This window comes from Ailuropoda melanoleuca, chromosome 15 (assembly GCF_002007445.2).
Source record: "Ailuropoda melanoleuca isolate Jingjing chromosome 15, ASM200744v2, whole genome shotgun sequence".
In the NCBI taxonomy this organism is placed as follows: domain Eukaryota; kingdom Metazoa; phylum Chordata; class Mammalia; order Carnivora; family Ursidae; genus Ailuropoda; species Ailuropoda melanoleuca.
In genome coordinates, this window is record NC_048232.1 from 80,413,623 (window position 1) to 80,438,873 (window position 25,251).

General features: G+C 59.3%; 2 protein-coding genes and 1 long non-coding RNA gene across 4 annotated transcripts in view; 2 read left to right on the forward strand and 1 right to left on the reverse strand.

Annotated features, from left to right (window-relative positions):
• The window catches only part of KCTD17 (potassium channel tetramerization domain containing 17), a 9,779-nt gene extending 8,482 nt beyond the window's left edge, over positions 1-1,297 (forward strand). Inside the window, 4 exon segments of the mRNA XM_019794488.2 lie at positions 107-121; positions 124-176; positions 178-197; positions 1,083-1,297. Of these exon segments, the coding sequence (XP_019650047.2) occupies positions 107-121; positions 124-176; positions 178-197; positions 1,083-1,152 (158 nt within the window). The 3' untranslated portion in view covers positions 1,153-1,297.
• Positions 1,298-4,626: 3,329 nt separating this feature from the next.
• The window catches only part of TMPRSS6 (transmembrane serine protease 6), a 38,018-nt gene continuing 17,393 nt past the window's right edge, over positions 4,627-25,251 (reverse strand). For both annotated transcript variants that reach the window (XM_034643726.1, XM_034643727.1), the window contains exons 8-18: positions 24,193-24,329; positions 22,717-22,829; positions 22,272-22,381; positions 12,772-12,917; positions 12,291-12,389; positions 11,225-11,338; positions 9,821-9,937; positions 9,363-9,531; positions 7,752-8,023; positions 5,955-6,091; positions 4,627-5,418 (exon numbers count right to left, since the gene is read on the reverse strand). In XM_034643726.1, the coding sequence (XP_034499617.1) occupies positions 5,260-5,418; positions 5,955-6,091; positions 7,752-8,023; positions 9,363-9,531; positions 9,821-9,937; positions 11,225-11,338; positions 12,291-12,389; positions 12,772-12,917; positions 22,272-22,381; positions 22,717-22,829; positions 24,193-24,329 (1,573 nt within the window). In that variant the 3' untranslated portion in view covers positions 4,627-5,259. The remainder of the gene's footprint in view (positions 5,419-5,954; positions 6,092-7,751; positions 8,024-9,362; positions 9,532-9,820; positions 9,938-11,224; positions 11,339-12,290; positions 12,390-12,771; positions 12,918-22,271; positions 22,382-22,716; positions 22,830-24,192; positions 24,330-25,251) is intronic.
• Positions 9,949-15,305, forward strand: LOC117796322. The gene is made up of 3 exons (XR_004620713.1): positions 9,949-11,365; positions 13,167-14,387; positions 14,705-15,305. It is a non-coding gene; the product is annotated as an uncharacterized LOC117796322 (long non-coding RNA).

Below are 25,251 nucleotides of genomic sequence, written 5' to 3' on the forward strand. Positions count from 1 at the left end.
TCCGGGGCCCCCCAGCCCCGCCGCGGCCGCCGGTCGCCGCTGAGGCCGGGCCGCCCCGGGCCAGAGCCTCGCCTGCTCGCCTCCTCCTCACCTCTCCTCCTTGCAGGTTCCCGTCCGCACCCCTCCGACCTGAGGCTGCGCTGGCAGTGAGGGCTCCTCCTCGGCCCCTCGCCCGCCCCCCAGAGCCGCCATCCCTGGTTTGTAGCTTGGCGGAGCTGGAGGGAGGGCGGAAGCCAGGAGGGGGCGCGGCTCCCGTTCCTGGACTCGAGCCCGGCGCTCCGCTGACTTTCTCCCCTCACCTGTTTTGGCCTTGGCTGTGAGGCGCTGAGAGGGGAGGAAAGTCAGGGGGCCGGCCTCGTTCCCAGCCATCCGTCAGCACCAGAGCTCCAGAGCCGGGCTGGGAAGGAGGGAGGGGAAAGCCGGCATCACAGCCTCCCCTGCCACGGGATTCCCTGGCTCTTGGGGAGAGTGGGGGGGTGGGGAGGGTGGGGAAGGATGGCCGGCCTTGGATTCCCTTGGCCTACAAGAAATCAGCCAGAGCTGGCTAAGGATCGGGGTGTCACAGAAAAAGTCCTGGCTTGGTGCCCCCGAGCCCCTCCTCAATCTTATCCGCCTGCTGTGTGACCTTGGGCAAGTCACTCTCTGGGCCATAGTTGCCTCTGAAATGGGGACAGACAGCTGCTGTCTGTGACCTTTTGCCTGAGACAGCAGGGACCTGGCCTTGACCCCCCTGGCCAGAGTCTTGGTGACTCTGGCCTCCGAGGCAGCCACCATCCAGCCCAGGATGGGGCATGGGGCTCCCGGATGGGCGAGCTGGGTCCCCTTCCTGCTCCCCCTCCTCGGCTCTGAATTCACCTTCTCTGGGCCTCAGCCCCCCACCCTCTTCTCAGAAGGGAGCCTGTGACTCACCTACCTCTTTCTCTCTCCCTCTCTTCCCTGCCCCTCCCTCCATTTCAATCTCCTCTCTGCCCTCTCCTGGCCTTGCCTCACCCCTCCTCACTGGCCCCACCCTCTCTTCCCGTCCTGGTGTTCTGACCACCCTCCCACCCGTCCCCCTGCCCCTTCCCCCTCTTATTTTCTAGCTGTTACAAGCCAGAGGCACCCGGATGTGAGGCCCCAGATCACCTCCAGGGACTTGGGGTTCCGATCTGAAATCCTTTATTTTTGTACCGCGGGGTGGGCCCCCCGCTCCAGGCGGAGGAAGCACTCTCCCCCCTGCCACTTCTGTCTACACCTGCGGGGCTGTGATTTCCCCCTGCCTCTGGGGGCCGGGCGGGGGCCCGCTGGGACCTCTCGACGAGGCCCGAAGTGGGCCCTGGGACCCCTGGGCAGAGCCGCCTGCGTGTGGCCAAAGTGTGGCGCTGTCCAGCTGTGTTTCCCACGCCCCCATAGTCCCTCCCCCGGGTCCCCCAGCTGCATGAATGGTACCCTCCCCCCTGACCCGGTCACATCTCCTCCCTGAGCCTTAGTCTCCTCGTCTGTGCAATGGGTTCGCTCTCCCCGCCAGCACCGCCTACCTCACAGGGTTGTTGTGAGGGTTACAAAGAGGAGCAAGGTCCCAGAACGCCCTCGGGGAGTGTACAAAGCACCCGACTGGAGCGTGGCCCTGCCTCCGCCCTTCCCTCAGAGGGGGAAGGACCTGCTCAGCCCCAGATGGAGATTCAGGTATTGGAGGGGTGAAGGGTGGGGGGGTTGGCCTTGTGGGAAGAAGACCGAGGGTCACCCAGCCTTCACCTTGGCTGCTCCCATCCCTGTCTGCCCTGCTGGGTCCAGGAGGGGCAGGCGGGGGCTCAGCAGGGTCAGGGTGGCCATGAAGGAAGTAGGGAAAAGGGTAAGGGGGACACTCCTCTCTTCACCCAGGGGAGAGTCTGGGGGTAGCAGGGGCTGAGCAAGAGGCCCCTCCTGCATTTATGATCCCCCGGGCTGTGTCCAACCCCACCATGTAATAAAACCTGCAGAAACAGCCACTGGGCTGCCTTCCTCTCTTCCTCTGGGCCACTTTCGGGGACAGAGCGAACCTCAAGGTGGGGTCAATGACTCATAGGTAATGGAGCTTTTTCTTAAAGCCCTGGAACCCTGCCCTGCAGTCACTGTCCTGTGTATTGGGGGAGGGAGGTCATGGTTCCATCCTCTGCCCAGTGGCCCAACAATAAGGGCACCAACCGTGCCTTGCTGGGAGAACTTGGGCAGGTGCCTGCCCTCCCTGGGCCTCAGTTAACGCGTCTGTGAAGTGAAGGGTTGGACCGGGTGACTTCCAAGCCCCTGGAGCCACGCAGGTCTCTTCCTGCCTCTGGGCAGCCCTAGACCAACTGGGGATGTTCCCGGAATCAGGAGAGCAGGGCCCCCCACTTCCCAGCCTCACCCCACCATTCCTGTGGCCCTTTGCTCCAGCCTCTCCTGCATCCCGACCCCACCCGGGGACACCCCTTCTTCTTCCTTTTGTGACTTTTCTTGGTCCCCTCCACCCCTCCCGAGCGCTACCAATCCTTCTGCCCCGAGTCCCGAGAAATAGAAACACCCGGCCTCCTGCTCCACCTTCTCTCCGAGTGCGCTGGACCCTGGGCTTCAGCAGGACCTCCTCCCCGCCCGCCTGGCCGGTCCCTTCACGTACCTTGTCCCGCTAAGTGTCTACCGTGCTCCCCTGCCCCAGCATCTTAGCGCCGCTAGGGACATCCCGGCAAAGCAGGGGTCCCCTAGGCAGAGATTTTCCCCAGGGCCAGGTGAGGCTCCCCCTGCTCCACTCAAGCCTGGGGGCCCCTCGCCACCGCCCTTGGGACATTCTGCTCGCTGCACTGACCTCACATTCTGTGTCCAACTTTGTAAAAAGTCACCAGGAGGCTTGTTAGAAGAACAGATTGTCCACCCCTACCCCCCTAGTTCTGACTAAGACTGGGGTGGAGCCCACGAATTTGCATTTTAGCGAAGGGCCCAACACTGCGTCTGCTGGCCTCGGTCTGCTGGCCTCGGCCTCGGTGAGAAGCCTGAGAGGCCACGTGGTGGAATACTTTAACATCTTGCCCCACCCAGAGCTGTGCCCGGCCCCCCCACCCCCTGCAGCGTCTGCTGGGTCTGCTCTGTCTCCTCTATCTCCGTCCCTCCCCCTTCTTCGCGCCCCCCCCCCCCCACTGCAGGTGGGCCCAGCAGGCAAGCCATCAGCGGCACTGAGGTCCTTGGATGTGCGGCCATGGCCACTCACTCCCTGCTTTTGAAATTGCCCCCCACCCCGTCCCGAGGCTCCCCTTCCTTCTCCCAGCTAGGCTTCAAGGAAGACTTGTCCACAGGACTCCACTCCCCCCTTCCTTACCTCCACCGCTGCACCCAGAGGGCACCCTCTGCCCTCCCTGACCACTCCCACTTAGCCAAGGTTCCACCCTCCAGCTCCGCTACCGCTCAGCCTCCCTGGTGGGCCCCCATCTGTAGTGTCTGTCTCCCCGCCTCTTCAGTCTTCCCACTCACCTTCTGCGGAGAGGCTCTGAAATCCCTCCTCCAGACCTCAGGCCCCACGTATCTCCTGCGCACCCCCTCCCAGAGGCCTTCTGAGCTCTGACGAGTCCTCAGGGCCTTTCCCTCCGCAGGTGCCCGAGGCCAGGCAGCAGGGCCTGTGGTCCTTCTACAACGTGAATCCACTCGTATCACTCTCCTGCGAAACAGCCTTCCTCCGTGGCTCCCCAGAGCACCTGAGCACCCAGCCTCAAGTCCTTAACTCAACTTCAAATTCTTTGTCATCTGATCTCAGTTTGCTCCCCTCTGTTTAACTCAAAACAGCTCATCAACGTGCCCCATTCTTTTGGGACTTACACCTTTGTACATGCTGTTCCCCTGGCTGGAATGCCCTTCCCCACCTTCGCCACCTTTGGGCCACAACTCAAGTCTCACCTCCTCCAGGCAGCCTTCCCTGACTTCCCGAGTTCCAGGCTACCCCCGAGCCCCTTCACACTGGATTGTCATCACCACTCTAACTCTGTTTAACTCAGAACAGCTCATCAATGTGCCTCATTCTTTTGGGACTTGCACTTTTGTACATGCTGTTCCCCTGGCTGGAATGCCCTTCCCCACCTTCGCCACTTTTGGGCCACAGCTCAAGTCTCACCTCCTCCAGGCAGCCTTCCCTGACTTCCCGAGTTCCAGGCTACCCCCGAGCCCCTTCACATTGGATTGTCATCCCCACCCTTCCTGAGTAAGGAACTGAGTTCTGTGCATTTCTGTGGCCCATAGCAGGAGACTGAGGGCTTGCTGAATGAAGGATCCCAGGAATGCAAAGGGAGTGTCACGCTGAGAAGTGGTGGACTGGGAACCAAGAGGCAGGGCTTCCACACCAGGCTTCACTCTGAACCCGCCGGTGTGATCCTGAGGATTGCTCCACCCCTCTGCCTCAGTTTCCTCCCAAGCTTGCAGACGGAGCCTATCACTCGTCCCCTCCTTCTGATCCGAGGGATCACCAAACCACCGCCTTCCTGGGGTTGCTCTTGGGATCTGAGCAACTGCCCTGGAGGTCACCCCTGCCCCCACTGACCCCACCTTGGCCTTCTAGCCATTTGACGAAGAGGCTGAGCAGGAAGCAGAGTCCGCTCAGTCAAGCGTGTGGAGTAGATGCCCCGGGCCCCATTCAAACCCCACAGCAGGGCCTCAGATCGAATGGCTTTATTCCACAGGGCAATGGAGCTCACTTCCAGGTGAGAGTGGGCAGTGGAGGCCCAGGGGCAGGTAGGGGTGGGGTGAGGACCCTAGACCCGGGGCTCCCCCCACCCTTTGGCTTACGGTGGCAGCTGGCCCACTTGGCTGTCTCCAGGGCTCTGGGGGCCCCTCCTTGGGGGCGCCTCCCATCCCCACCCCTCAAGTTCACAGGCTGAATCTGCTCTCTGCGTTGGCAGAGGGGAGCTCAGGCACCCCTGTTGGGACCCGGAAGCCCCATTATCACTGCTGAACCATTCCCCGCCCCGCCCCCCCAAATCAGTAGCAGAGGAAGGGGAAGGAGGAGAGAGAATCAGGAGGCAATAGGCTGGATGTGAACCCCTCCAGCTGGGCCTGCTGACCGTCAGGGCCCTGGGGTGCAGAGGGAGTTGACCACCAGCTAACGGCCCTTCTCCTGTTGCCCTCCCTGGGGCAGATGTCAGGGAGCAGGTTGGGGGACGATGGGATGTTACCTCCAGCCTCCACGGGGCCCTGCTGCCCCCAGAATACTTGCTCCCCTGCCTAGCGGGTGCCCTGGACTCCCTGAGTCCAGGAGGTGGGCCCCAGCTCTGCAGGGAGGGGAGCTCCTCAGGTCAGCACCTGCTGGATCCAGCCAATCACCCCTGTGATGCGGGTATAGACACCAAAGTAGTTGGGCCGGCCACAGCCCAGGCCCCAGCTGACCAGCCCCGCCAGAAACCAGCGGCCACTGGGCTCCTTGCACACCAGTGGACCTCCCGAGTCGCCCTGAAAGGGGGAGAGGAGAGACAGGGCTGCATCAGGGTAAGCTGGGGCTCCTGACTGCCGGGAATTCTCCAAGTGGCAAGAGACTCTTCTGAAGCCTTTGCTTGCCCTGCTCCTGATCCATGGAGAGAGCCCAGAGCAGCCCTGCCAGGTCTCCCACCGGTCCCGGCTGTCGTGGAAGAGTGCACGTGTGTCCCCATGCCCCACTCCGCTCTGCCTCCCTTGTGTGGGCTCCTTCCATTCCTAGGTCCTGGGTCACCTTGGGCAAAGTGCCTTGCTTGGGCAGGGGGCAGAGCCGGGCTTGAGCTTCAGGCCTGCCCACCACAGCCCTCTTGTGATCTGGGGCCTGCAACCTGGCGCAAGTCCCTTCACCTCCCCGAACCTGTTTCCTTAATAATAAAGTTGGGCCAGTCATCGCCACCTTGCTGGGAGGCCATGGGGCTTCAGCAGGCTGGTGGGAGCAGAGGGCCAGGCCTTGCGTGATGTGAGCGCTGCCCTCCCTCCCTCCTCTCAGCCACCCTCCCCCCGCAAGGCGTCACCTGGCAGGCATCCTTCTTGCCCTTCCGGTAGCCGGCGCACAGCATGCGGGGTGTCACCTGGTAGCGGTAGGCCTCGCCGCACAGGTCCTGTGGGATCAGCTGCACGTCCGCCTTCTGCAGCCCGTTGCTGGTGGGGCCTGCCCAGTGGGGTCAGGAGCAGAAGGCAGGGATGAGAGTGGACCCTTCCTCCCGCTGTTCATTCCCCTTGCAGCTCGGGAACCCCCCTGCATCTCTCCTGCTCTGCCCGCCCCCTACCCCTCCACCTTGCCTCACCGTCACTCTGTTCTGGCTCCTCATGGCCCACAGAGACAGCCCCCACCCAAAGTCTACCTGGACTAGTGTCCTTCTCCCTGCCGCCCCTCCTGCTTGAGGCCTCTTGGCTGGCTCCCCCCTGTGCTGTGACAGCCTCAGGGAGACTTTTGCAGAGCACGCATCTGACCCCTACATTCTCAGCCTAAAATTCATCAGTGTCTCCCCACTGTCCAGCCCAGGGTTTTGTCAGGGCCCCAGGGAGCTTCAGTCCGCACTGTGCCCAGTCCCACCCCGAGAGCTGGTCTGTTTGGCTAGGGTAGGGCTCAATGTTGGTGTTTTTCTGGAAGCCCTCAGTTGGGTTTTAAAGTGCAAGTCAGCCGAATTCCTGGTTCAAGCTCCTTACAATGGCCAATGAGGCCCTCCTGTCCTTCCCACCAGTCCTTGCCTACATCCGCCTGCCCCCAGCTCCCTTCTGGTGCAGGGTGTTCTCAGGACTTCCTGGGTTGCCACCTGTGCCCTTAACGGGACACCTCTTTCCCCCACTTGGACACTGCCAACTCGTCCTCCCAGCCTCAGCTTAGACAGCCCTCCTCCGGAAGCCTCCCTGACCCCACCTGGTTAGCCACCTCTCTGGGCTGCCACTGCCCACTCTACCTCCCCACCCATGTCAGCTCTTAGCACTGTCTCCCCCAAGAATGTTCTCTTTTCATCTTTATAGCTCATCTTTGCCCAACTCAAGGCCTCCATAGAGGAGGTGCTCATAAATGTGTCCTTGAATGAGTGAGCGAATGAACCAATCCTTGCTTTACCACTGTTCTCCATCATCCCCTTGAACAAGTCACTTCTCATCTGAGCCTCAGTTTCCCCATCTTTAAATTACCTGTACAGTCTTGCCTGCCTCCAGATTGTAAATCACTGTCCCCATCTTTAAAGCCACCCCCTTTAAGGGTGCTGGCTGTGGTTATGCCAGCCTGGGCCTGTATGCACCGAACAGAGGTGGCCCCTGGGGATGGTCAGTTTAGGTGGGAAGGGGAGAGACCCACTGCTTCAGGGATAGTAGCAAGAGCAGCAGGGCTCCGGGGTCAGGCAGTCCTCGGTGCCAATCCCTGTTCCAACCCTCTCTGTCTGGGTGACTTTCAGCAACTGCTAAAATGGGACCATAATCCCCACCCTTAGGGGTACTGGGTGGATTAAATGAGACCATGTTCCCTAAATTCAACCTCCATGTAGAAAGTCATCTCGGTCCAAGGAGCAGAGGTTGGAGCTTGCCATGGGCTGCTGGCTTCCTAACCTGCCCCATCACTTCACACATATCCCCCAGGGTAACCTCTGAAGCCCTTCAAACACGTTCTGGAAGGAGGGAAGGGCCTGGAAGGCAGGAGCCACCGCTATAGTAAAAGCTCGTTTTCTTCTGTGACATGCAACCCGGGTTGATCCCAGGATCAGAGGGGCCCCTTTCCCCGCCCCCTCCAGGCTCAGAATCCTCGGGAAGCGGAATCGCACCCCACGCGCCCTATCTGCCCTCCCGCAGCCCAGCCGGCTCACCGCCCTCGCGCAGGGCGCCCCAGCCTGTGATCCAGCAGTGCAGGCCGGGCTCAAAGAAGTGGGAGCGCGCGGGCAGGCAGACGGGGCGCACGGCGGCTGAGCGCACCACTGGGTGGTCGAGCTGCAGCAGGGCCACGTCGTAGTCGTGGCTGTCCTCCTCGTGGTAAGGGTGCAGGAGCAGGCGGCTCACCTTGAAGGACACCTCCCCCGGCCAGCGCGAGCTCTGCCACACCTTGCCCAGGAACACGGTCCACAGCGCCGGGGAGGCCATGCTGGCGGTGGGGAGGGGGTCCGCAATCAGGGGCTGCCTCTCTCATCGCAGACCCTTACTTAGGCTAGCCGGCTTCCCCACCTGGGACACCGGCCGCCACACCGGCCCCTTCCCTGCTCTGTAAAGCCGGTAGCTGGCGGGTGGTACAGCCCGCGGTGCTGATGCTGGAGTCCACCTGCTGGGGTTCCAGTCCCACTTTCATGCTTCCCTAGACATATATGTGTGCTTCTCTAGGCCTCAGTCTCCTCGTCTGTGAAATGGGAATAGCATCTTCTGCTCATATGTTACTGGGGGGAATTCAGTAAGACTGTGCATGTAAAAACTTAGCCCAGGGCCAGGCAGACAAATATTTCTCTCCTTTGTGTCTGTGCACCTTACAGATGGGGCTGGTGTGAGCTCGCTGAAACCTGCTGGTCCTCCCTGGGAGGGGGTGGGCCTTGAGAATGCAGCCATCCGCAGAGACAGGGCAGTGAAGACCGCTGGATGCCAGGTCAGCGTCCAGGACTTTCTTTACCACACAGGCCGCAGGGAGCCAGGGAGGCAGTGAGAGAGGTAGTCAGACGGCCCGCAGGAAGAACCCCCAGGCCCCTGGGTAGGGGATGCAAAGTGGAGCTGGGCTCTGGGCTGCCTGGGGGGGCCCGAGGTGCTGGGGAGAGTGTGGACAGGCAGCAGCTGAGGATGGGTCCAGCACACAGAGAGGACTTGCCATCTGGCTCTGGATGTAAGGGGCGTGGGGTGGGGTGCCGTGGTGGCTCCTGGTCTTTGGCTGGGGACTGTGTGGACCCAGGACAGAGAGGAGGTGTTGGAGGGCAATCCAGGGCTGGTGGGGCCCAGGAGATGGGGCTGGGGGTGGAGAGGGAGTGCTGTCAGCCCACCATGCTGATGGAGAAGATGTCAGTGGGGCTGGGTGCGATGTCCCTTCTTGGAGGCTTCTTGGGCCCCCCTCACTAGGTCACAAGCACCTGGCAGAGGGGGGGCATGGCCTATGGCCAAGTAGGGCCGTTCTGTTCTCTGCTGTAGCCCTCGTGTTGGGCACAGCTCCCCAGTGGGAGCACAGTAAATATTACTGAATGGATGAGTGAATACAGGAATGAATGAGTGAGTGAATCACTGACCCAACTTAAAGCAAGATACCGAAAGCAGAGCAACCTTTCCAGGGCCACGGACTATGTTTGTGGTAGAGCCAGGACTGACCCCAAGTGTCAGAGCAGCAAGTCTGATGGGCTTCCCCCCACCCTTCCCTCCTGCTGGGATCTCAGACCCACTGTCCCTCCCTGCCAGGCCTCCCCTCCCCTCCCCCATCTCTTGTGGTCTCCGCCGTCCCCCTGTCCCCTGCTCACCTGTCCTCCTGGAAGCAGTGAGCGGCCGTTATCACCCAGTGGTCAGCGATGAGGGCCCCCCCACAGATGTGTCGGCCCCGAACCTGGAGGCTGGCCTGCCAGGGCCACTCACCCTCTGAAGACACGGCCCCGCCCACTATGCGGCCGGAGGGGCCCTGGAGGCCACAGTCTGGGGGTGCGGGGAAGGACAGCAAAGGCCAGAAGCCAGCGAGGAATGGACACAGAGAGAGATGGAGAAGGGGAGGTGGAGAGGAAGGCCAAAGGAAAGATGGAGGGGGATGGGAAAGAGAATGAAGGCGAGGCAGGGCCCAGAGCGGGTGCAGAGGCGGGACAGAAAGACAGGAAGTGAGCTCTCCCTCAGCTTCCCAGTGCGGCCCGTCCCTCCCTCCCACACTTCGGGGCCCAGCAGGTGGAGAGGGTCCTCTGCCTCCCCCCCCCGCCCCCCGCCATAGGCTCACCACAGTGCCGCTCGTCGGAGCCGTCCCTGCAGTCGGGCAGCCCGTCACACTGCGGGTTGGGCTTCTTCACACAGCTGCGGTCCTCACACTGGAAGGTGAATGTCCCACAAGGCACCCCTGGGGGAGAAGGGGTGGGGGCAAGGCACGGGGGGTGGGTCCCTGAGCCCCAAGGAGCCTCCGAGGCAAGGCCTAGGGAAGCTGAAGCCTGGAGGAGGCCAGAAGGAGCCTGGGGAGGTGTCCCTTAAGTCTCCCCCAAGGCTCCTGTAGGGTCTCCTAAAAAGGCAGGCCATGTCCCTCCCCATGTCCCTTCGCCCCCCTCAGACTGGTCTGTCAAGAGCAAGGCCGTGTCTCCACTTTCAGTAGGCTCCCAAGAGCCGGGCTCTGACTTTCCCGTCAGTCGTCAGTCTAAGGCTCCCCTCCTAGCCCGGCCTTCCCCCAGAGCCTGGCCCCACCCAGCCGCCCACCTGCTCCTCACTGTCTTCACCGTGAAGAACTTCTGCAGCCCACCTGCTCTCAGCCTGCTCCACTTTCCTCCTGCCTATTTAAATTTTACCTCTCTACAAAGCCAAGTTTAAAGCCCATCTCTTCTAGGAAGCTTTCCCTGCCTGATGTCCTCCTGCACTCCAGTCTTCCCATGCTACTAGACATCATGTCCAGAAGGAACTGGGCCCGAGACTGTCACCCATCACGTCTTCCTGCTAGTGGAGAATCCCAGAGGGCAGGGACCGCCTCTCGGGTGTCTTTTACTCCCACTCCCTCGCTCTGCTCCCCTATCACTGGGTTGTCTGCAGGTGTTGGAGGGATGGATTGGGAGGGATGGATGGATGGATGGATGGATGGATGGATGGATGGATAAAACAATGGACACAGATAGGAGATTGGGCAGACCAACAAATGGGTGGATTGATGGTCCAGTAGGGAGACTGGCAAACAGCTAGAAGGACGGATAAATGAGTGGGTGTAAGGACCAACAGACAAACACGTAGTTACATCAACGGACGGATACATGCATTCATGCATTCATGGATGCATGGGTGGAGGATGGAACAATGGACACACAGGTAGTTATGTGAGCTAATAAATGAGTAGATTGATGGCTCAGTTGATAGGGAGATAGGTGGGTGGACAGGTGGATGGATGGATGGATGGATGGATGGATGGATGGATGAGTGGATGTAGGAATCAATGGGCAGATGGGTGGTTGGGAGACCATAGGATGGATGGATGGATGGATGGTTGGATGGATGGATGGATGGGTTGATAAGCGTCCATACAAATGGGTTGGCGAGTGTTTGGACAAGAGAGCAGAAACCTTTGCTGAAGAAGCATGCAGAAGGGTTGGGCTGTCCTGGCTGAGCCCATGATTCAGTTTCCCCCCGGATAGCTGGTCATACCCCGCCCTACCTTCCTGGCACTGCTCTTCATCACTCCCATTGAGACAGTCAGGCTGCCGGTCACAGACTCTGGACAGTGAGATGCACGTGCTGTCTTCTTGGCACTGGAATGTGGCTCTGCAAACTGCGTGGGGACACACAGAAGGGGCAGGTGAGAGGAAGCCTGAGGAGCCAGGCTGGGACTTCATGCTGCCTGTAGAACGTGTATTGTATTACATGCTCTGACCGTGAGTCTCTTTCTTAGCCACTTTCCACCTGAGTTTCACAGCAACCCTGTGAGATACCCCATTTCATGGGTGGAAGCAGAAATGAAATGACCTGTCCAAGGTCATCTGGCTGAGCCAGAACCAGAAACCAGGTTCCAAATATGAGGCACCTGCCCCAGCACATCTCTCTTCCCTCCTGCTTCTCTCCCCAAGTATTTAAAACTTGGAGGGGTTGGGGTTGGGGGAGGTCTGGGGAGGTGGGGGGCGGTCAGACAAGAAAAGGCTGCCCTGATGGTGAATGTGGAAGCCAGAAGCCAGGACTCAGAGGAAGAGGCATTATTCTAAGAGAGTCCTGGCTCGGGGACCTCCAGGGCCCCTGCTGCCAGGGCTGGGCGGTGGTGAGCATAACTCCAGTAAGACTTGGCAGCTCCAGTCCGAACCCCTGAAGTGGAAGGGTGGAGACCCCACTCAAGGCAGGAAGATACAGGATTCTGTCCTTGGCTACCCAGGGCTTGCCTTCCCCTTCCTGGTCCTCCATCCACTCTGTTCCTTCTTGGACAGCTGGCTGGGACAGAAGGCTGGGGGCGATGGCCTGGTGGGGAGAAGCTGTGAGCTGGGAGTCAGGAGACATGGGCCCCAGCTTGTCCCTGCTACTGCCCCAAACAGTGGCCCTGGGGAGCCCACTTTCCGACTCGGTGCTTCCATCTTGCCATCCCAGCACAGCAAGAGAGCCCACTTCCTGGATGCTGATAAGAGGAACTGCATGTTTGGTGGCGGCAGGGGGGTGTGTCTCTACTTAAAAACCGGGGCTTGGCTTAGCTCACAGAGAAGGCAAGGAGAGACGAGCGGTGGGACGGGCGGGCTGCCTACCGCAGTTTCTCTCGTCCAGGCCATTGGGGCAGTCCTTGACCCCGTCGCAGGCGGGCACACACAGTCCGTTCACAGAGCAGAGGAACGCTCCAGGGCAGGCTGCGCGGGGAGGGCGTCATCAGGACACGCGTCGTCGTTCAGACACATGCAGACACGCTGCGCTTGCGTGCTTGCACACAAGTACACGCACATTACAAGTGCACATGTGCACGCACCTGTATGCACGCTGGGCATGGACAGACGTGTCCAGGCCCACGTACACAGCACACACACGGGTCTGTATGAGCGTGTATGCCTGCTGAACACAGGTGACAGCCTTGCCCATGGGGTATCAAGCACACGCACGCACATGCGCACACATACGCACACCTACAGTCCTTTGATCCAGCCTCTTGATGCTTCCAGGGGTAGGAAGGAGGCAGGGAGAAGCTGCAGGGGCATTGGGGGCGCCCGCCCTGCTCCCCGGACTGCTCATACTCACGATCGGACTGGTTGTACAAGCCGTAGTGCACCTGCACGCCAGGCCCGGTAAGGGGGATCTGGGATGTGAAGTTGACCGTGATGCCGGCAGTGGCTACCACGGGGATCCTCTCGGCGTAGGGCTGCAGGGTACGCAGGCCACACAGCCTGGGGGTGACAGAGACAGACTCAGGGCCGCACGGGCCAGCCCCAGGGAAGGGACAGCTTAGGTCTCCACGCACGGACAGGGCGAGGGCAGAGCAGCCGCAGAGGAAGGGGGAGCTGCACCCCCACCTTCACCTTCTCTGTCTTGATTCCTCCCTTGGGTGACCGCTCACCCACCAGAGTCATTTTCTAGAAATCAGCCTATGTCATTCCCCTGCTCAAAAACCTTCCATGATTCCCCATTCCCTGCAGGATAAAATTCCAAGTCTGAATTGTGGCCCCAGTCAGCTGGGAGCTGTGAGACCCTAGCAAGTCCAGGTCCTTCGCGAACCTCACTTTCTGCCCTTATAAGATAAGGGGACTGTCATCTCTGTCGACTCCAACTCCGACAGGCTTCAGTGCATACACAGAGGCAAGGATCCTTGGCTGGGCTACTCTGTGTAGACAGGAGAGTACGCTCCCCTTGTGCTCGGTGTCGGGGAGGGGGCCACAGCGTGCCCTGCTCAGGCGTTGTCCTTCCCACTAAGAAGCCTCCACAGCCCTGGGGTCTCCCTGTGACTCTCCGGACCTGAGGGAGACACCACTTCTGCTCCCAGGACCGACACAAAAGCACAGTGGTGAGGGGCGTCACCGGCTCCGCGCATGGCCGCACTAAGGTGGGACCGTTCCCCAGCCACGGGAGGACCCTCACACCCCTGCTGGACTCCCCCACCCCAACATGACACTCTTGTTCCCACAGAGCAGGTGGGACACCCTCCACAGAGGGATGAAGTTCTTCCCAGAGAGCAGCCAGGAATCTTCCCATCTCCAGGGATGGAGGGCTTCATCCCACGTGGTGTCTGGGCACACCTTGCCTCACGGAGCAAGTGGGCACGCTTTCACCAAGTGGGGGCAACCACTCCCCCAGAGCGATGGGCTGCTCCCCAGACAGCCTGGGGTTCCCTCCCTCCGCAGGTGGGACACCCTCACAGAGCAGATGGGTCAGTCCCCTCAGCTCAGAGGAATGCGCCCCACAGGGAAGGGAGCACCCTCACAGAGGAAATAGGAGCACCTTTACAGACAAGGGAAGCACACCAAGAACAAAAGGCAGAGAAGAGGCAGCGAGAAGTGAAAGTGCCCGCAGCAGAGAAGGCAGGGGGAAGTCAAGTGACCAGGTGGGAATGCCCCAAAGCATGATGGGAGCATCCCACACCAGATTCAGCAGCCCACAGAGCTGGTCACCTAACTCCCGGGGGGCCAGGTACCTCCTCAGAGCTTCTAGAATACGGCATGCGCTTCATAGTTCAATTACTCAGTCAACGAGCTAATCCACAAACAACTGAGAAAGATTTGAGGTGGTCTTGTCCGGCCCCTCCCTCTTGGACAGCAATCACCGCACAGAGATTTGGGGGTTCTGGCAGCAACTCCGTCTTGAGAGACAGGAATTGTTCTCGTCCCACGTTCCAGAGGAGGTTCGTGAAGGGAATGGTGGAGGTAAGCCAGAAGCCAGCCTCCTGGGAACCTAGGACGACCCACCCAGCCAGCTTGGGCGGGGGGGATGGGCACCTCGGCTCTCACTGCAGCCTGAGCTCCAGGGCCTGAGTGCTCACACCTCCCGTGTCCCGCACAGACCCGGCCTGAGGTACAGCCTCCTAGGGCCGTCTGACTACAGTGGCTTCTAGTCTTGCCTCCAAACCGACCAACAGTCCTCCAAGTGCGGGCCAGGGACCACCAGGGCTCCAAAGTAAAAACTATTTTCATGATAATGCTCAGGTAATATTTGCCTTTTTCACTCTCATTCTTCCACAAAGGATACGATGGAATTTTCCAGAGACCACGTGATGTGTGAGACGGTAACCGATTGAAGGCAGACACAGAGCTGTATATCCAGTTCTGGTCTATTAATCCGGTTTAAGAGAACGTTGCAAAAAGGTCAAGTGATGATAGTTTTCTCGCCAGATGCTTTTGGTTTTGGGGAATATAATGAGTTTTTTCTAAAATATGTGATTTATGTTAAAATTGTAATGGGCTTATTTTAAATGAATTGATAAAGGTTTTGACATTTTCTTAGTTTTAATGTCTAACACTGTAAATATAGATAATATAACCTGTACAAAAGCCCTTTGGGGTGCCCAGTAATTTTAAAGAGTGTAAAGGGATCCCGAGGTGGAAAATTTTGAGAAGGCCTGCTCTACACCAAGATTGCTCCTGCCCAGGGGGACAAGATGGGGACGAGATGCCACTAGGGGGCACCCCCGAGCAGGCCTGGCCCTTGTTGGCCTTTTAAGAAAGTAAGGAAAGGGAGTTTGGGCCGTCTCTTGGTCTGTCTGTTTTTATTTATTTATTTTTTTTTTTTGTTTTTATTTTTTATTTATTCGACAGAGATAGAGACAGCCAGCGAGAGAGGGAACACAAGCAGGGGGAGTGGGAGAGGAAGAAGAAGGCTCCCAGCGGAAGAGCCTGACGTGGGGCTCGCTGGATCCCAGAACTCCAGGATCACACCCTGAGCCGAAGGCAGATGCTTAACGACTGAGCCACCCAGGCGCCCTAGTCTGTCTGTTTTTAAAGTGGAGAAACAAATGCTAGCACGGATTACTCCCCTGAGAGTTTCCCTGAGGAGGGGACAGGGGAGCTAGGGGCGGGAAATACTGGGCAGGGAGAAATGTGTCAAGTACACCCCTGACCAGGCAGAAGGTTTGGGGTCATGGAGAGGTTATGGAGAGACCGGGAAGGAACCAGAGCCAGGTTGGAGAGGAGTGGAACATTTCAATCTAGAAGAATCTGAGGGCTGTGTGGTCCCCCTGAACTTAGGCCAAGGGCTCTAAGGTACCAGCGTGGGCTGGCAGGCCATTTCCTCTACTGGCATCTGAGAGAACGAAGTCCAGAATCAGCCCGTGGCTCCGCCTGGTACCCCAGGACCCCCCACCCCTGGGCAGCATGCGGTTCTCACCCTGGAGGCCCAGGGCAGGGGCTGGTGATGGCATTCCTGGGGCAAGGCTCTCACAACAATTCAAGGCAGAGGTTATAAGCTAGTTGACTCAGGCTGAGTCACCCAGCTTAAAGATGGTCTGTTTAGTCTGTGCAGTGTTAAAATAAATTTTTTTTCAAGTTCAATTGCCCACTAATTTCACATATTACCCTAGATTCTTGCTTCTTCTGAAAAACAAGCCCCGGACACACTGGCTAGACGTAATCAGAGGCCATCTGAATTAGGCAGAGCACGTGAGGCCCTGCTAACCTGTCCCCCCCCTCCTGCTGTCCCGCACTCAGCCTGCCTCCCAGAACCATGCCCCAGCCGGGCCCTGTATGCATCTGCATTTCTGGATCCTGCTGTGGAGACTCTTGGGGGAGGGTGTGCATCCTCTGGCTAACTCCTCCCCCTCCACCAAATGCCACTGCCTCCCCCACAAGCCCTCTCCAAGAGGCACCAGGAGTCTGAGGCTGTGGGACGCACCTCTCAGCTATGAAGTGCAGGGTCTGAGGCACATCTTTGCACGGTGGCCAGCTTGCTTTCTCACCTCCATGGATTGGGGATTTCTCCTTCTTGCCTCACCCAGACTGTAAGAAGGGACCCTATCAACCTTCTTGCATATTAGCAACTCCACACAGGAATTCAAGAAAAGAGTGGAGGTGGATGGATGGATGGATGGAAGGATGGGTGGGTGGGTGGATGGATGGATGGATGGGAGGAAAGAAGGAAGGAAGGATGGATGGATAGGTGTGTAGATAGAAGGGTGGGTGGATAGAAGGAAGGAAAGCTGGATGGATGGATGGATGGATGGATGGATGGATGGATGGATGGCAGTGTGGGTAGTTGGATGGAAGGGAGGGTGGGTGAATGGATGGATGGATGAGTGGATGGAAGGGCAGGTGGATAGAAGGAAGGAAAGATAGGTGGATGGGTGGATGGATAGCTGGATGGCGGCTGGCTGGTTGACTGGCTGGCTGGCTGGCTGGCTGGATGGATGGATGGATGGATGGCTAGATGGATGGATAGATGGATGGATGGATGAATGGATGAATGGATGGAAAGGTGGGTGACTGGATTGCTGGGTGGATGGATGGAAGGGTGGGTGGTTGGATAGATGGATACACGCACACACGCATGCATTCCCTTCCCTAAGGACACAGTAAGTGGGAAGGAGGGCCAGAGAAGGCAAGCACTAGAGAAGGGAGAATGGCAGCATATGACGTGGAGGCCAGAGTGTTGGACCCCAAGCCGTGGAGCTGAGTTGGAGGCCGGCTTTGCCACATGAATCAGCTGTGTGACCCTTGCGCACATCAACGTCAGCAAGCTTCAGTTTTCACATCTATAAAATGGGGGTGATAATATCTCCTTTGGAGGATGTTTTAAGGAATGAGAAAATGAGAAATGAGGTGAGAAGATGACTTCTCTGAAAGCAAGCCGCTGACGCGGTCCAGCTATGAGCTCGTCTAGGGCAGCGGTAGGAGCTGTGCCCACCGCAGTGCCAGCACCTAGCGTCGGGGGCAGGCACTCAGCCTGACCGGGAGCCTCTGAGGCTGCAGGGGTGCCGGCCACCCAGGGGCCCAGAGGAGCAGAAGAGCCTCCCCATAGCCAGGCCAGGCCAGGCCTGCAGAGCCCATGGTTCTGCCTGTCCCATCAGCAGGAGGGCAGGGGAAATGATTGGGCAGATCACAAGAAAAGTGACATCACAGGAGAGGAAGCTGGCAGGAGGCAGATTCCCCGAAAGGGGGAAGCCTGTGCTGTGGTGACGCCCAGCCCGAGCGGTTCTGCGAAACGAAGCAGCCGGCGGCCACTACCCCTAGGCCGAGGCCCTTCCCCGCCTCCAGGCCACTTCAAGGGCAGGAGTCCTTGGCTATGGGCACTGGGAGAAGCCGGGTAGAAAGCAATGAGGTGGGGAAAGGCAGAGAGGGCTCAGAGGAGCGAGGCCACCGGCGCGAGGACGCCCAGTCAGCGGAGGGAGTCCGGGGCCAGCCTTCCCCCATCACTACGCTGGCACCTGCCGGGCAAATCACCTTCTCCCCAGCCCACCCTCCGCTGCTTCTCGCCCATGACCATTCTGGGTCCAAGGACTGCACCTCGCCCTTGCTATGCACCTTGTGCCTGCAAATCACCACTGTTCCCCAGACCTCTCATATCTCTGCCACCCACACAAGCAAATTTTCCAACAAATGCTCATTCAAAGAATTTCCCAGCATCTACACTGGATGATCATTATCAAAACAGGTCATAACTAAAGGAAATGGTGTGTCCGGTGTTTATGGTTTGGAGGCACAGCTCTGCCTTCCTCGCTCAGACATGGGCAGCAGTCTGGGGGCAGGCCTAGGGACATTGAGTCTCCACCTAGGGACTCTGGATCCTTCATGAAGGTCTCAGAAGATAGAGATGGGACTTCCCAGGCCCTTCTCAGAACTGGCGGGAGCCATGAAAGCTGTCGGTCCTCTCACCAGGATGCCAGTAGATGGGTCATGAGTGCCGGGTCCAAGAGAGTGAACAGCCGGCACGGTTGCAGGAAGAATCTATATGAGGGCGAGCACTGAGGTGTGCAGGCGTCCGTGCAGGGACCCGTGCACACAGGTACTGGTGTGCAGACGCGCATGCACTCTGGATCTGACGGCCTTGCTCAGATCTGCTTTCCCCCTTGCAATCTGGGTGATGGTGCAAATGACTTTGCCTCTCTGTGCCTTGGGTTCCTCACTGGTCAGTGAAGGTAGTATGGGGGCCTGTGTCCTCACCAACTTGTTGAGGATGAAGGAAACGGCACCACGAACCCCTCAGCTGGGTGCCTGCCTGGCCCAGTATCAAGAGCCAGTGGTTCACTCATGGTTGGTACCTTCTAGAGCTGGGTTCTGTCTGGACCTCCAGGAACCAGTGTCCTCCATCCACGAGCTCATTTAGTCTTGCCTGGGGGTGGGGTTGGGTCTGTTTCATGGCCGGTTTTCAGAGGAGCTGCCTGAGGCTGGGAGAGGTGACGCCTCGCCTCGCAGGAAGGGGAGGAGCCAGGATTCCAGCCCTCATCCGTCCGGCTTCGGCTCTCTGCACCTCACCAGCCCCATCTGGAGTGACATTTCACTAGCAACGAAGAAACACAAACGATCTGGGAGACATCTTTCTTCAGATGTCTGTGTACACGATAAAAGTTGGGGCCTGGGGCTGGCCTAACGTTTCTGTTGTATAGCTGGGGATGGCGGTGTACCCGAGTTACACGTAGACTCCTCTGAACACGTCTCCAGCCTGCCGTGAAGCGCAGGGAGGCGTGGGACAAGAGAGAAGAGGGACAGGAGAGCTGCGTCCTGTCAGGGCTCCCCCACCGCTCCCCCATCCACCACCTGGCTGCACCCTGAAATCCCTCCCACCACTGAAAGGCAAAAGACCAGCAAAAGAAGCCAAGTCTTTAGGCTTAGGTGTCTTGCGCCTCAGTTTCCCCTCCTGTACAATGGGTGAGGATCGGGTTCGATGGCCCGTCCAGCCCCTACTTTCGATAGCCCAGTGGTGCCTTGAGACACCAGGAGGGGGCCCCCTGCAACTCCACCAAAGCCCGGCACGGTGCCTGAAATCCCATCGCCGCAGCATCATTCCTTTCAATTAGGACTCTCCCCACCCGTGGCCCACATTTAAAACCCGAGGTAGCTCTGGAAGTCCCTAGAACCAGGGCCCAGACCTTTGCCCAACTGCTCCAGGCTACATCATGGAGAGAGAGGGAAGGCCCTCCGTAGGCAGCATGGCCGGGGCCTTCCTCCGTGTTCCTGACTGCTGTGAGCCTGTCTAGACACCACCTAATCGTGCTGAGCCTCGACTCCCTTTCTGGGAAACAGAATGAGGAGGACTTCGACGTCACAGGCCCATGAGCCTGGCTCCTGGCAAATGGAATACCCATGTGGGTGGGGTGAGGGCAGGAGCGGCAGACCCAGGGCCTCCTGTTTCTTCCTCGAGGAGAGAGCGGGCTCAGCTGTGGGTTGAGAGGGAGGCAGGAAAACTCATCATCATCATTCGAACAAGTGTGGCATGTGGGCCGTCCTATGGTCAGTCTGTGGGCTCCTGATGCTGAGGGGCGGGGCCAGCCAGCCTCAGTCTGGGCAGGCCCCAGGCGGGCAGCAAGGGGGTCCCCAGGGCACTCCATGAGGATAAAGGTCGGGGTGCCCGGAAGTGCACCCACACGCTAGGATGTGAGATGCCTTTTGTTTCCTAAACAGCACAGGCTGGGAGTCACACCATCTCCTGTCACCCCCCCAAACAGCACGGGCCTGAAGTCACACCATCTCCTGTCACCTCCCCAAACAGCATGGGCCTGAATTCACACCATCTTCTGTCACCCCCCAAACAGCGTGGGCCAGAAGTCACACCATCTCCTGTCACCCCCCAAACAGCGTGGGCCAGAAGTCACACCAGCTCCTGTCACCACCCAAACAGCATGGACCTGAGATCACACCATCTCCTGTCACCCCCCAAACAGCGCGGGACTGAGGTCACACCATTTCCTGTCACCCCCCAAACAGCGCGGGACTGAGGTCACACCATCTCCTGTCACCCCCAAACAGCGCGGGACTGAGGTCACACCATCTCCTGTCACCCCCCAAACAGCATGGGCCTGAAGTCACACCATCTCCTGTCACCTCCCCAAACAGCACGGACCTGAGGTCACACCATTTCCTGTCACCCCCCCAAACAGCACGTGCCTGAGCTCACACCATCTGTCACCCCCCAAACAGTGCAGGCCTTAAGTCACACCATCTCCTGTCACCCCCCAAACACATTGGCCTGAAGTCACACCATCTCCTGTCACCTCCCCAAACAGCATGGGCCTGAAGTCACACCATCTCCTGTCACCCCCCAAACAGCGCGGGACTGAGGTCACACCATCTCCTGTCACCTCCCCAAACAGCATGGGCCTGAAGTCACACCATCTCCTGTCACCCCCCAAACAGCACGGGTCTGAAGTCACACCATCTCCTGTCACCCCCCAAACAGCACGGGTCTGAGGTCACACCACAGGCATTTCTTCCTTTTCCTTTTAATCACAGTCCCTGATAAATCGCCAAAGTTCCGGAAAGCATGCTGGCGCGTCAGTGAGTGTTGTCAATCCCCGTCCCCTTTTGTCTGAATCAGATCAACCAACAAGCGAAGTCCACGTTGGTGCGTGTGGACACCAATCCCGGAACCCAAGATTTCCTGAGACCCAGAAGCTTCCAATTCTAGTGTATTGGAATCTTGGAGACTCAAAATCTCTGAAGCCAAGAAATCAAGAGCTTTGCATGTTAGAATCCCAGCCTCTTGGACCCCCCCAAATCCTGGGATTGGAAGGGAGGGCAGAGGCCCAACCTCCTATCAGAGGCAGAAGCTTCTTTTTAGCATCCTTGGACCCGACCCCAGCTCTGCAAGGCTACTTCGAGATCCCTCTTCTCTCCCCAAACCTCTGCCCCACAACAGTGGGGCCATGGGAGGGCCTCCTTCTGCTCCCCTACCCCTAACATGCCTCCTACTGGCCCTCCCCTCTCTAACCCTCATCCCATCACCAAGGGCGCCTGAACCTTCCTCTCTCCCCCTAGGGGACGCTCCCTCTAGGGGGACGCCTCTCCCAGCGTTAGACGTGGAGTCCCTCCCATCATAAGTATCCCCTCTCCTGAATGTCCCAGGTCACCCTCTTCTTCCCCGACAGGGGAGCGCAGGTCTGCCCTCTCTCCATCCCCCGCCACCTGCCCACCTCACTCCTCGCAGCTGTCAGGGTCACCAGTGACCCCCAGCTTATCTGCCCCAGGGGGCATTTACCAGTTCTCCTTCTACAGATCAAACTGCAGCCACAACTGACCCACAGATGGCCCCCCTTGTGGCCTGGCCCCACTGTGTCCTGTCCCATCTCCCGGAGGGACTTACTTCTTCCTTAGAAACTTTGTCACCAGGGGGCAAAGGCAGGACAGAGAGCAGGACAAGTATCCCCCGGGCCACGTGGGTGATACGGAGTGACCCCGGTTATTGCCCGTCCCTGTGGAAATGGCTGGATTAGCAAAAGCAGCCTTGCTCCTGGCTGTGCAGCTTCCCGGCCAGGAAGCCACTTGACTTTGGCCAACAGCAGGGAGCGGGAGAAGGGAAGAGGGGTCTCCGACTGCACAGGGATGGGCTTGGGGCAGGCGCTCCAGGCAGCCCTGCAGTTCCTGCACCATCTCATTTAAGGACTCGGGGTACCAGACAGTGGGGTGACAGCACCCAAGGAGACCTTTGGGTGGCAGGAGGGGAGGCTGGGATGGGGGATGGGACAGGGAATGGGTCAAGGGGTGGGGCCACAGGCTGAACACCCCGGCCTATGCTCTCTTCCTGGGCTGCCCCCTCTGAGGTCTGGGACTGGGGCTCCCAAGGTGCATAACTGTGGGGAGAGGGAGGGGGCCCCAGGGGGCGGGTACCTCCGGTTCTGGATTGTCCACTGTCCCTGGGTGCACGGCAGGTCATACTTCTGCCTCCGCAGAGCATAGGCGTCAAACCAGAGGGCCAAGCCGTAGTCCAGAGAGGGCACCTGGGACAGAGGAGCTGGTCACCAAGTGGCCTGTGGGCTGTCACTGGGTTGGTGGCCCCACTTCCCAGGACAACAGAGGGGAGGAGGCCTGCCCACACAGAGCCCTAGCTGGGGCTGAGGTTGGCCAGTCACTCAACAAACAGGCATGACGGTGGCCCACAGAGGCAGACCTTGGCCACCCCTGTCACCGCCCTCCTGGAGGGATTTGCACCCAGGGCTCGGCCTGCGGGTGCATCAGCAGAGCCGGGACACTGGTCCCCTCCCAGCTGGGGCCTCCCGAGGGCCACAGGGTGCTCTGGGCAGAGGGCAGATGGGTGGCAGGGTGCGGGGCTCACCGTGAGGTGCCAGGAGCAGTGGGTACTGGGCGAGTAGTAGCTGGGGAAGTAAGGCGTGCTGAGGACGCCCTGCGGCTCCAGACGGCCCTCCAGGGTCAGGTTCACCTCGCAAGCTGGGCCCCGAGAACAGCTGTTACACAGGGTCCCCCGGCCCCAGCTCACTGCTCCTCCCAGCAGGCGAGGGGCAGCGGCAACCCCACCACCCTCCTGCCATTAAACAGTAGAGGTTAGTGGTGGAGTGTGACCTTGGGCCTCAGTTTCCCCATCTGTCCCACGGGGACAATAATAGCACATACCTCACAGGGCAGTTGAGCAGATTAAATAGACATGAAATGCTCGAACAGCCTGACAGGTAGTAAGCGCTCAGTAAATGGTAGCTATTCACGTGGATGGTGCTGCCCTTGACCGTTTTACTTCAAGTGCTCACAACTGTGCGAGCCGCACGGTTATGGCGGGGGGGGGGGACATGCCCCTTTTCGAAGATGAGGCTCAGAGAAGAGGGGGTCCTTGGCTGCGGTCACACAGCAAGAGGGTGAAGAATCAGGAGGGCTCCCCGCTGCCCTGCCACCTCTCCCTGGAGTCAGGGTCCCCTTGTTCCCCTGTCCCCGAGCTGTTGTCAGTGACTCCCATGGAACTAGAGCCAGCCCCGGGCACCCCCAGAGGGCTGCCAGAACCCAGCACGCGCAGCTAGGAACCTGGGCCACTGCCAGAAAACCTCTGGGGTCAACACCAGGAGAGGAAGGGGAGCTAAGTGGGAAGAGGCAGATTGCCAGGAAAGGCGGGGGTCGGGTGCAGCAGTGGCCTGTGGTCTCCTGTCGGCAACCCTGTCTTCCTCTATCTCTGGAACCTGCAAGCTTTGCTTGGCCGATCCACATGCCCAAGGACAGCCAGGGCATGAAGGGTGGGGTTCTTCCTGAGAAAGGGGGTCAGGGAAGGAGGGAGGGAGACCCGGAACAAGAGGCCAGCCTGGAGAGCCCTTCCTGGAAATGCTGAATGGCCTCCCTGAGCTGAGTGCCAAGGAGATCTGCGGGGCTCACCTTTGGTGTGAGAGGACTGTCTGGGGTAAATCGGAAGTTCTCAGGCCTCCTGACCACAGACCTACCCTCCAGCCTCCAGCAGGTGCAGAGGGAAGCAGCCCAGGGGAGGAGCCAAGAGAGAAGACACGCATTCAGGATGGGGACAGAACAGACAAAAAACAGAGGGCAGGAGAGAGAATGAGGGAGGAGAGGGACAGGGACGGGGGGTGTAGAAGGGTGAGGTAGCCAGTGGGGAAATGGAGTGAGGACAGAGGACAGGAGAGGGTGGAAAGAACAGAGGCCAAGGGCATGAGAGAGTGGAGAGCGAGGAGCTTCCAGAACCTTCCCTCTGCCCCCATCCCACCCCAATGATGGCAAAGAAGGTGAAGGGCACGCCAGCATGTGGCCTGGGTTTCTGCCACGGCGCCCCTCCCAGCCCAAGGGACCCCTGACCCCTCACCCTGGAAGGCCACAGGCTGCACGGAGAGCACAAAGGGATCATAGTAGCTGTGTAGGCCTTTCTTCCAGACCACCGCCATGACAGCACCGGACGCCAGGACCTCCACTACCGGCTCCTGACGACTGCAGCCGTAGACCCTGGAGGGACAGAGGAAGGTGGCCAGGGTGGGTGGGCCCGGGAAGGGGGTTGGGTGGACTGGGAGTCTGGCCAGCCTGCTGTGTGCCCACGCGCAGGTTTCCGACCCTCTCTGGCTCAGGAGACTGACCGGAGGCCCTGTAAGGTTCAGGCCAGCTCCTCAGGTGAGAGAGGCCAGGAGGCTGCCCAGACTACCCAGCCCACCCCCATCCCTCCGGATCCCTGCGCCCCCCGAGTGCCCAGCCTGTACCCTGCATGGAAATGAGGGTTCAGCGTTGAGGGACCGGAGGTCCCCTGCAATGGGCACTGCAGGCCTTAATGTTGAGGTTTCTTTGCTTCTCTTTACTTCTCAGCAGAGCCAGTGTTGTAAGTAAAATGCCTCCCAGTCTCCCAGGGTATGGAGCCCGGGAAACAAGCCACGAGGTTAAAATTGGTTGACGTCCCTTCTGCTTTATCTCCTTATCACCCTGAAGACCTCTCGTGGCTCTGGGATGCAAGGGTCAGGATCCCCCGACCTTATCTGACCCCTCTTTAGACCTCCAAGGCTCTGAGAAGGCATGGGCTGCTAGAGTGCCACAGTGAGTGGAGACAAGGCTGAACTGGGTCCCCTCCCTAACAACAGGCTGGGGTGGGGGTGGGGGGATACTTGAAGAAGCCCCAGGGGAAGCCCGTCAGCGTCCCCAGCCTCATCAGGCCTGGAAATCAGATGATGTCTGGCTTCTCTGCACTTCCCAGAGCCCTCCAGGAACCCAGCCCACGCACACCCCAGACTGAGGTCATCACGTTGGGGGTGTTGCAAATGAGCGTGCAGCCTCAGAGCCAGGAGTTCAGAGAGGCCCGGGGCGGTGGGGAGGGGGCTGAGGAGAACTTTGTCCCCGCTCACCTTCAAGAACTGCCCTTGATCTGAACACACAGCTCCCAGCC